Below are 11,476 nucleotides of genomic sequence, written 5' to 3' on the forward strand. Positions count from 1 at the left end.
ATAATTCAATAAAATTAGTTAATATTTTAGAGAACCCGTTTGGGAGCTCTGGTGTCGTGTGACCAAACAAACATCTGTGTGCATATATTAAACAAACACTTCACACTTCAACTCACACAGAAACCACTTATTTGAATATATATGAAGGAACACATGAAAAGAAAAATAATTTTGCCACAATATTGTGACGATTATACAGAAATTGTTAGCGTACAGTTCATCAACCTTATACGTTGGGATTTGGCAAAATATGATAGATCGATAGATCGATAGATAGATAGATCGATAGATAGATAGATAGATAGATAGATAGATAGATAGATAGATAGATAGAAAAGAACTCACAATTGTAATTGCAATTCAAATTAATTTAGTAGCGGGGCTTTAGCGACATCTTGTGTGACTAGGTTGTTATTGCAGATTACGAAAACAGGTTTGTCTTGAATGGCATGTTAATAACAGCTATTAATATAAATAATGTAACATTGGTTACGGAAAACTTGTTTCAAAGAAATGTATTACAATAGATTATGAAAGTAAACGTTTTTCTTATGCTTCTAAATCTATGGCTGTAGTGTCTACCTACCCTCATATCTACAGTATATGAAATGTATTTCTAGAACACAGTTCCAGTCGTGGGATTGAATGTGAGATTGAATACTCAATAACGTCCACAATGGTTTGGGACACCCAAATGGCTGTTCCCTCAAAGAGTGGCCTATTTAAACTTTTACTATATATTTTATTGCATATATTAGTATATCTAAAAAAAATCAGATACTTTTATTATTCTATAAAGATATCTTAAAGAGTCAAAGAGAGTTAAAGGCCTGGTTTTACAGACAGGGTTTAGATTAAGCCAGGTTTAGGCCTGAGTTCATTAGGGCATTAGCTTTTTTAAAGGTGCGGTATGTAAGAATTACAGATTGAAATGGGTGCAAAAATATTAGAGAGTCGCCCCTCCTTCTCTAATGGGATGCACCAACATTATCCAACATTATAGGGCCCAATCGAGTGGAAGAAAAAATCCTTCTTTTTTTAACATTTCCGATAACGGAGCATAATATTTGCACTAAGTGCCTTTCTTTTTTTAAAAAAAAAAGACGCCAGCCTCTAAAAATCGACGTTGGCAAGTCGTGCATGAGGTGCTTGTAGCTTTTGACGCGTTCAACCCGAGTTCGAATCCGCCATTTGCCGAACTCGCTCTTCTACCTTTTCCCAACACATATGAGATGTGAAACTTATAGCCTAACATAAAGGTCTCTCAATTTTAGTTTGTTGGCAAAACATAATGTGAAACCGTGATATGGCTTTGTGCCTTTATAAAACAGTGTTTTAAGGGTTTATTTCTCGCAAGTGAAGAAATTGGAAATTACAAGAGTATTGTAATTTTCCTATACTATAGTGTAGTGTAAAATGTACGTTTGAAATATTGGCAGTGGGTGGAGTCACACAGACCCTAACAAAAACAGGCATTTCCAACACAGAATGCACATTAAAAATAAATAAATAAATAAATACAATTTTTAAAAAAGGCACACAGACACTGTATGGTATTTTTATGCTAAACAGTAAAAAAGTTACATACAAAAAAAAAAAACATTAGCTACTGGTGCGAGTCTTTAGATAAAACAACGGCACTGACTTTGCTTTTGGTTAAAACAGCTCAAATATGCACTTTTGTCTGGGAGTAGGTAGGATAAAGTATTGTCTGTGAAACCAGGGGAAAAAGTTGACGATCCCCATCTTGAGTGTCACGTACCGCCTCCGTCCAGCTCGTGTCGCTGCAGCGCTCGTCCTCGCGCCCATTGACGTCACGGTGATGTAGAGCGCAGTGCGGGCGGAAGCGGGTGGGATGATGGCGGCGGTGCAGCGGGGCTCCAGCAAATGGCTCTTTACCCGAGAACAGTTCGAAAACACGCCGTCCCGCCGCTGCGGAGTCGAACCCGACCGCGAGCTCTCATACCGACAGCAAGCAGCCAACCTGATTCAGGATATGGGACAGCGGTTAAACGTGTATCCTTCACTAAAACAGGAGCGCTGTGACAGAGTTAGCCGTTAGCATATTAGCACGCTGCCGCTTTTGATCAAGTGGAAAATGTGCCGGCTGAAATACGATGATTTACGCGTTAAAATTCACACAAAACACCTTATTTTTTTACAGTTCGCCTTTTAAATGCATAATAAAGTGTATTTTGGGGTATAACATGAGTTAGTGTGTGAAACAGACGTGTGTGGATGACAGGAAGGTGATTCAGTGTCTTTATGCTGATCTAACCCGTATTTCTGGATTAATATTATTTTTACCTGATTTAATCTGGCTTTATCCTTGTAATGAGGTTGTTTGGTGTAATCTTTTATGGGTTTAAGAGTGATTGGGACGAAAATAGGTTAAGGCTAAACAATGTGTGTTTTATTGGCGTGTTGTCTTATGTAAATATGTTATTTAATGTATTTTCCCTTTAAATATAGTTTATTGTTCAGTTTTTTCTTCAAATTTATTAATGTAAATTGGCACTATGAGCTGTTTTAGTTTGGTTTTGATTGATCGTTATGAAAGTTATTATTTATTTATTGTAAAATTGTATATTATATTGCATATAGGAGGCTATTTTGTAGTGTTTTTCTTCCTTGATGAAACTGTACAGATCCCAGCTTACAATCAACACATCAATAGTCTATATGCACCGATTTTACATGCTTAACTCCTTTACGAAATTCCATAGAAATGTGAGTATGCTTAAAATTTTCTTATTTATTTCTGTGTCTTTGTTTGACCTGTGTATACACAATATTTTGAGGATGTCACAGGATTTTAATTGGCTGCACTGGCGCTTAATGTAATCTGATTGTTTATTGATTTTTGTCATATTTTGAAAGGTACATTAATTCTTTGCTCTTTTCAATCAGATCATCTCTCCCACCGCTCTGTTTCTGGCTGCTAAAGTGGAGGAGCAACCCAGGAAACTTGAACATGTTATTAAAGTAGCACATGCTTGCCTGAACCCTCAAGACCCTCCGCTGGACACCAAGAGCAATGTGAGTGTGAGGCTTGTGGGTAATGTAGTTTCTTGCTCCACTTTTACTGGCGATATGGCCCAAAAAAATATTGTGATAAATTTTTTTTCATTACAGTCGATATAGATAATTATCACCATATTTTTCTTTTAATTTGTAGAAACCAGACACAGTTAATTGACCTTTAATACATCTACTTTTTATTGTCAGAACATGACAAACACTTGCTAAACAGGTGAGGATTTCACAAATCTGAGGTAGAATATTTGCAACTTTTCATTATTTTTGGAGTGCCCTGACTGATGCGTACCTTCGACACAGTTTGCAGTACAGGCCGTAATAATAATTCATTTTTGTCTCTTAGAAATTCACATTTGACAGTAGCTTGAGTTAGGATGCAGATGTAAATTTGTTCATTAACAAAAAATGGTAACATCTGTAAAAATTTAAACAGCCTCATATGCTAAAATTATAGATATTTTGTTTCACCTAGTACTTTTGTTTAAAAGAACCATTGGTCATCCATAGTATCATACATTTAGATCATGATTTTCATTGGTAAAACCAAACATGTACACTCACCTAAAGGATGATTAGGAACACCTGTTCAATTTCTCATTAATGCAATTATCCGAAAATGCCTTGAATATGCTAGAGGTCAGAGGAGAATGAGCCGACTGATTCAAGCTGATAGAAGAGCAACTTTGACTGAAATAACCACTCGTTACAACCGAGGTACGCAGCAAAGCATTTCTGAAGACACAACACGCACAACCTTGAGGCGGATGGGCTATAACAGCAGATGACCCCACCGGGTACCACTCATCTCCACTACAAATAGGAAAAAGAGGCTACAATTTGCAAGAGCTCACCAAAATTGGACAGTTGAAGACTGGAAAATGTTGTCTGGTCTGATGAGTCTCGATTTCTGTTGAGACATTTAGATGGTAGAGTCTGAATTTGGCGTGAACAGAACGAGAACATGGATCCATCATGCCTTGTTACCACTGTGCAGGCTGGTGGCGGTGGTGTAATGGTGTGAGGGATGTTTTCTTGGCACACTTTAGGCCCCTTAGTGCCAATTGGGCATCGTTTAAATGCCACGGCCTACCTGAGCATTGTTTCTGACCATATCCATCCCTTTATGGCCACCATGTACCCATATTCTGATGGCTACTTCCAGCAGGATAATGCACCTTGTCACAAAGCTTGAATCATTTCAAATTGGTTTCTTGAACATGACAATGAGTTGACTGTACTAAAATGGCCCCCACAGTCACCAGATCTCAACCCAATAGAGCATCTTTGGGATGTGGTGGAACAGGAGCTTCGCTCCCTGGATGTGCCTCCCTCAAATCTCCATCAACTGCAAGATGCTATCCAATCAATATGGGCCAACATTTCTAAAGAATGCTTTCAGCACCTTGTTGAATCAATGCCACGAAGAATTAAGGCAGTTCTGAAGGCGAAAGGGGGTCAAACACAGTATTAGTATGGTGTTCCTAATAATCCTTTAGGTGAGTGTATAACATCTCACTACCGTCGTAAAATGAAACTATATAGTTTCTCTGGTATTTGTTATGAAAAACAGTAGCCTTTATAAAATCTTTACTATGAATACATACAATGTGGGTCAGCCAGTTCAGTAAATCCATGGTAAATCATGGTGATTTTTCGATTGAAAAACTCGATTGGCTCTTGTCTTGGCGCATTGTTTCTCACATTGGTCAGCACGGTTTTATCTAGCTTTCAAAGTTTTCTAAATCTCTGAGACATTCATGTTCTTCGCTGAAATTCAAGCACTTCTCTCTGGATTTCACAGCGCTGTTTAGTGGTCGCTTGACCGTGAACGTATCTGCTATATTTAGCTCGCGCTGCCATTTAAACTTTGAGCCGAACGGCTAAATGTAGTGTTGTTTATCTGTAGTCTGTTTAGTGCGGTTTTGTTCGCTTTTGCTGCATAAACAGTGTTGTCACATTGGAATTTCCAACTTCTGTACAATATCTTGAAATATATTGACATTTAATACCACTTTTGAGACCGCGATGAAAACAGCCATATTAAACCACATACAGATGTTTGATGTCATAATTTTTTTTTAATAATTTGGGTTATTTTGTTTTAATAGCATGCACAGGCACACTTTATTTGAATAGTTGAACTGCATTAAAAACAAAATAAAGAGACAAATGAAATAAACATGGCTAAGTTTTTTTAGGTGGGTCTAACAGTATGAAATACTACAGAAATGAAAGTAATTGGATATAAAATAACAATGGAGAATCTTCATTGTAGAAATTAAATTCAGATTAATGCTAACAGTTACAAAAGTTATTCAGTCAAGAGCAGCGAGGGATTTTGATTAACATGACAGACATCAGAAGGTTTAATTAGGCTGCCGTCACTTTAAGAGCTTAAGCACAGATCCAATATACTGTTACACAAATGCATTTTCTGTTTACATTCCAAAACTGTCTGTATTTACCTAAATACTGGCCAAAAACGGGTATTTTGTCATAATTTTGTATGTATTTGACCGTTTTAGTACAATAAGCCTTAAAATAGTCAATATGGTACTCGCGAGCTGTTTGACAGGCAGCTTTTATTATGAGTGATCATCAGTGCATGCGCTTTTGGTGTTGTACTGTGGCAATGAGTAAAATTATGCACAGTACAAGCACTATTTAACAGGAGCAAATGAGTCATGCGAGTGAGAGAAGGCGGGTGTGTGTCCAAACGTAAATTCGCCGTTTCAGATATTTCAGTATTGATGCATATTGAAAGATCGATATTTCTAACACTTAAACATTATCTAGAACATTTATCGAGCTTGTTACATTTTCTTTTGTTATAATTTGCATTTTATCACCCAGGCCTATAATACATTATACAAAATGATGTAAATTGCACATAAATGGTATTTAGTGTTAAATGTATATTATTTGGTCAGTTGATGTTTTGCCATCGTCATAAACATTGAGCTGGTGTGATTGTGTGAACTGCAGATGTACCTCCAGCAGGCCCAAGAGCTGGTGCTGTTGGAAACCATAGTGCTGCAGACACTCGGTAAGTGGGCATCTGTTAACGAAAGTGTGTTTGTGCCTGATGGTGAACACATGAGTCCTGTCTAACCGGTGGTTTTGTTTCAGGGTTTGAGATTACTATAGAGCATCCACACACAGATGTGGTGAGATGTTCCCAGCTAGTGCGAGGTAGATGCTTCCAGTCTTTCTTCATCTCTTTCTCTCTTTTCTTTTTGCTGGCTCACTTATCGATACTCAAAACTTCGTTCTGCCTTTTTGGCTTTGCATTGTAGGCGATGCTGTTAGCAGAGCTTCCATTCATGTATTTTATTCATTATTATTATTATGCTTTATAAGTTTTTATTTTAGTTCATTGAATTCAAATCTTGTTTTTTATTGTGTAAGATAATGCATAAACTACAGTGGAAGCATATTTACTCAATATATTCCGAAGAAAATACCTTTAGACTAAGTTATTTTACATTTAAGCTACAAATTACCTTTTTATTTTGTGTAAATTCGTGACAATTTTGCATATATTATACGCAAATATAAAATGAGTAAATGAGTAATACAATAAAAATGTAAAATAGTTCTGCATGGATGCATTCAATTGTTTAAAAGTGACGGTAGAGGCATTAATAAATGTTACAAAAGATTTCTTTCAAATAAATGCTGTTCTTTTGAACATTGTTCATCAAATAATTATGAAATATATCAGTTTCTACACAAATATGAAGCAGCAAAACTGTTACCTGAGCATCAAATCCTCATATTAAAGATCATGTGACACTGAAGACTGAATCCATGATGCTGAAAATTCAGCTTTGGATCCCAGGAATAAAATGCATTTAAAATACTGTATTTTTGATCAAATAAATGCAGGCTTGAGCAGAAGAGACTTTTGAATGTTAGTTTATATTATAAATGTTTACATTTTTATTGGACTAAACTGAATTAAATGTAATGCCGCATGCTGTAATTTTGAGTTTAGAAAGGCGAAACATGGTTGAAGAGTCACAGTGTACATTTGCCTGGATTGCATCTGACGGGACGTGTTTTCTGTCTCTCTCCTCAGCGAGCAAGGACTTGGCCCAGACCTCCTATTTCATGGCTACCAACAGGTTGTTACCCTGACCCCTATTTGTTGCACTGCCATGGCACCCTATGACTTCCTATTAGGCAGGGTTCTCCTTCATGTGTCCAACGCTCTCTCGCGCCTGGGCGAAGCGATCGTCTGCCCAGCCCGGCGCAGTGCGGTGTAATGTACGGAGGGCTTGCTGTTGGCACAGAAGGTTGAATACACAGCCTGGAGTGTAGAGGTGCTAATAGAGATATCTTGATTGAGTGCATAGGTCAATAACTCAATTGGTAGCCTGAATATCAGCTCAGAGTTCAAAGGTGTAAACTTAGAGATTGTCACGGTAAGTACTAATGACCGCATTTCTTTTTCATGTTTATTTTTTGCTCGACGCTGTATTATTATTATTTTAAAATACTTGTATATACCTTAAATATATATATAAAAATAAGCATAGATATTCTATTTTTCAGGATGATACATCACAATACCAGCTTTACAGTATTTTAAAAACATTTTTTGATATCTTGATGAATTTATTGAATAATTCTGCTTAAAAGTCATTTAGAATTGATCTACAAATACATATATATTAATTAATTTATTCATGGTTTGTGAACTATTTCGTTACAGTACGTCTTGTTGGTTTTAAAGGGATACTCCACCCAAAAATGGAAAACATTTACTCACCCTCAAGTTGTTGCAAATCTGTTGGAGTTTTTTTTTCTTCTGCTGAACATAAAGGAAAATACTAAACAGTTGTTTGGCACTATTGACTTATATGGTAGAAAAAAAATATAAAAAATATAAAAAATAAACATATAAATTCAAAATATATTCCTTTGTGTTCAGCAGAAGAAAGAAACTCAAAAGCCTGCGAGTCTTCAGTCATTTTTAATGCACATTTTTTTCCGCCGTGACCCATTATTACTAACACAAACTATTTTATTATTTTATTTATTTTTGACTACTCAAAGCTCTTGTATGTCGTTGCCCTATTGTTGGTTTCATTGCGTCTATTTTTCGCTTTGGATCAAAGCTTCTGCTAAATGATTAAATGTAAATGTAACTAAAAGATCATTTCAAGCCAGTCAGGTGACTTTTCGATTTGGTCATTGAGGCAAAAAGATGAGTTGCTTTGTCGTTGCTGGTTCGTTGTTCTTCCAGTTGTGTTGTGCATTTGAATGCCACACTAAGTTAAGATATATTTTTTGTTGACTGAATCTGTTTCATGCATTACATACATTTTGTTTTACAGCCGACCAGGCAAACATGCATCCGACTGGACTATGATCAGCTTTGACTTGAAATAATCCAGATTATTATGATGAACTAAGAAGAACGGAAATGAACCGAAGGAGTTTATTGAATTAGGTTCCTAGGGAAGCATTTCTCATGTCCTCTGTTTGTAATGGAGTGTTTTCTGTCTCTTCTCTTTTCTTCTCTCTCTTGCAGTCTGCACCTGACCACCTTCTGCCTGCAGCATAAACCCACAGTGGTGGCGTGTGTCTGTATTCACCTGGCCTGCAAGTGGTCCAACTGGGAGATTCCCGTTTCTTCAGATGGGAAACACTGGTGGGAATATGTGGACCGGTCCGTGACTCTGCAGTTGCTTGACGGTCAGTCAAACACAACTTGGTTTTGTAGATGCTGAACGATTTTGTTCTTTTCAAATATTTTGTGAATTAAAATACTAGTTGTTTAAAGGAGAACTCCGGCGCAAAATGAACCTTTGGTCTAATTACAAATTGGTACCTAGTCGACTGTTCTCTGAGATTTGTTTTCATGATAATCGAATGTAAAGAGTTTTATCTCAAAAAACTGTTTAGCGTATAATGCTAGTATATGGGGGCATATAATAAGTAAAAAGAAATCGCTAGTTTATACCACTAACAAGGCTCAAAATAGCCCCACACTAACACAGGAACATAATGAGGGACCATACATGCAAAACGAAGCATTGAGAACTTTGTAAGTGTACAGACCGTTTAATAGGAAGATACGTTATAAAGACAGTTCACTTCGTGTATACAGACAGCAGCCATCTTTGGAAAACAGTCTCGACAAGTCGAAACACGATCGACGTTCATACTGTTCAGCTCACTTGGCACGTCGTTCGTGGTTTGACTAGTCGAGACTGTTTTCCAGAGATGTATAAAAAATGTTTATATTTATAAATAATTGCTGTGTTTAGCATAGGTTTTTGTATATTAAGTTTGTCTTTTGATTTTGTAGACCTGACTCACGAGTTTCTACAGATCCTGGAAAAAACACCAAGCAGATTAAAAAGAATCCGAAACTGGCGGGTATGTACAAATACTTATCAAACTTACAGCTACAATCCAAAAATATAACACATCAGTATAGATTTAAAAAAAACAAAACAAAAACCTTTGATTGCAAACTACAGATTAAACTTGTATCTATTTTTGTTCTCGTTTTAGGCCACGCAAGCTGCCAAGAAACCAAAACTCGACAGCCAATCAATAGACAGTTCCTTCCTGAGCCAGGAAACCTCATTGATGGGAAGCATGTGTGACATCAGAGGGGGCATGTACTCAGAACCGTCCACCTCTTTCCCATTGGACGGGGCATCAATGTCACTCAACGGCCTGTCGGACCTGTCGAGTTCCGCTTTCAGCTTTCCTGCACAGATTTCCCAGGGCGCAGATGCTTTTCTCGCGCTCCAGGGGGCGCCGACAAGCAAACACGGACATGGCTCGGCAACTCTCGCCCCTCAGAAACTCACTCTAGAGAAATACCGTGAAAAACACGCAGCCGAATTAGAGCATCGACGCAGACACGAAGAGGAGGAAAGCGACCAGCATCGAAAGCACGGACATTTGTCGTCCGAACCGTCTACGTCAATCAGGGTGAAGTATTCCCAACAGCAGGTACAAGAGCGAGCGGCGAAGAGCGGGTCGCTCAAACGACGCCACCCTTCCTCGTCGGAGAACGGCTCCTCTAGTCAAGAAGAGCTGAAAATGAAGATCAAGGTTTCGTCAGAAAGTAGCGGCAGTGGTAAGAGCCGTCACAGTCCGCGCTCCAGCCGCGAGAAACATCGCGAACATTCGTCGCACAAAGCACCGAGACACGACTCCTCACACTCGCACGGTAGCCACCACCACCACCATCACCATCACCACCATTCATCCAAATCCCACCGATCTTCCAAGAGCCACTCCTCCTCTGCCTCTGCCAATCAACCGATAGGCCACGCCCATTTGGCGAAGATTGACAGGAGGCTGGGGGAGGGGCAGAGTTCTGAGCCTAATGCTGCTTTAATAAATAACGGTCCACACATGGATTATGAAGACACTTTTAATATGCTCGATTCCCTATTAAATGCGCACAACTTCTAAACTAGCGAAAAAACCGAACATTTTACACGAAACCTCAAAAAAAAACGTGCGATTTTTCATTCTTGAGCTAATTTTATGCAAGAATCACTCGTCCGTTACATGTCATAGTCTCTTTTTGATTAAATCATGTTTTATCACTGAATATAAAGGAGAAAAAAAAACTACAAGTGAAGGTTGTAATGGCGTTTTAGTGTAAACGTGTAAGCAACAATTGTGAATTTACGATTTTAAAACTTTCTTAGAGTCGTAGAGCTTGCTAAAGAGAGATTGCAAAATGCCGCTGGCAGTTTTAAGTTGTTTTAGTTGGAGAAACGCGATGTGATGTGAAAATGTACATGTTCTTACTTCATGCTTGATTCACGATGGTCGTTTTGTTTTTCGTTAATCAAAGGGATGAAAATAGAAATGTGTGGCTGTTTACAAAAGGAAGGTGCAGATATCTGTTCACTGTTATTTGTATCGCTATATCCATGTGTATATATATATATATATTTCACGAATGCTCAGGTTTGGAGGTTATTAAAGGTGAAAAACATAACTTAACGAAAATTATAGCTGAAATTTCACAAAAATGCCTACATACAGATTCCATTATAATGCTTTCCATATAGTGTAAATTTAATGTACTGTAAAGTTATCTATTTTATGTTATTCTCTGTTAGAAAGCTGAACTGATGACATCATCGTGGCCAGGGCGGTTGTCTAATAATTTTTGAAGACGTTTTGCTTAATTCCTTTTATTATTTTTTTACCCTTTACAGTAGTGGAAAGCAAAATGCCTTTTTTGGCAAGAAGAAAGTGGATTTTTTTTTTTTGTGTGTGCCAGATTTGAACTGTCAAGATCGCATCCCAGAATTCTCAGCTGGTCGGTTCATTGCGGTGTACGTCGAGCCTTAAACCTGTACGATAGAGATTTTAGCTGCCTGTGTGTGTCGGTCCCATTTTTCTATGATCTCAGTATTTAAGATTTGATTTCTGTTCCCGTCTTCTC

The 11,476-nt window shown here is 37.7% G+C and overlaps 1 protein-coding gene across 1 annotated transcript; it reads left to right on the top strand.

The window, feature by feature from the left end:
- The first annotated feature begins 1,826 nt into the window (after nt 1-1,826).
- ccnt2b (cyclin T2b) lies at nt 1,827-10,640 on the top strand. The gene is made up of 9 exons (XM_039682586.2): nt 1,827-2,016; nt 2,649-2,730; nt 2,911-3,039; nt 6,025-6,085; nt 6,169-6,231; nt 7,121-7,166; nt 8,579-8,742; nt 9,359-9,429; nt 9,568-10,640. The coding sequence occupies exons 1-9, from the start codon at nt 1,856-1,858 to the stop codon at nt 10,483-10,485; spliced, it is 1,695 nt and encodes a 564-aa protein (XP_039538520.1). The 5' UTR covers nt 1,827-1,855; the 3' UTR covers nt 10,486-10,640.
- Nucleotides 10,641-11,476: the final 836 nt, after the last annotated feature.

Source organism: Pimephales promelas, chromosome 2 (genome assembly GCF_988280905.1).
Source record: "Pimephales promelas chromosome 2, fPimPro1.hap1.1, whole genome shotgun sequence".
Taxonomy (NCBI): Eukaryota; Metazoa; Chordata; class Actinopteri; order Cypriniformes; family Leuciscidae; genus Pimephales; species Pimephales promelas.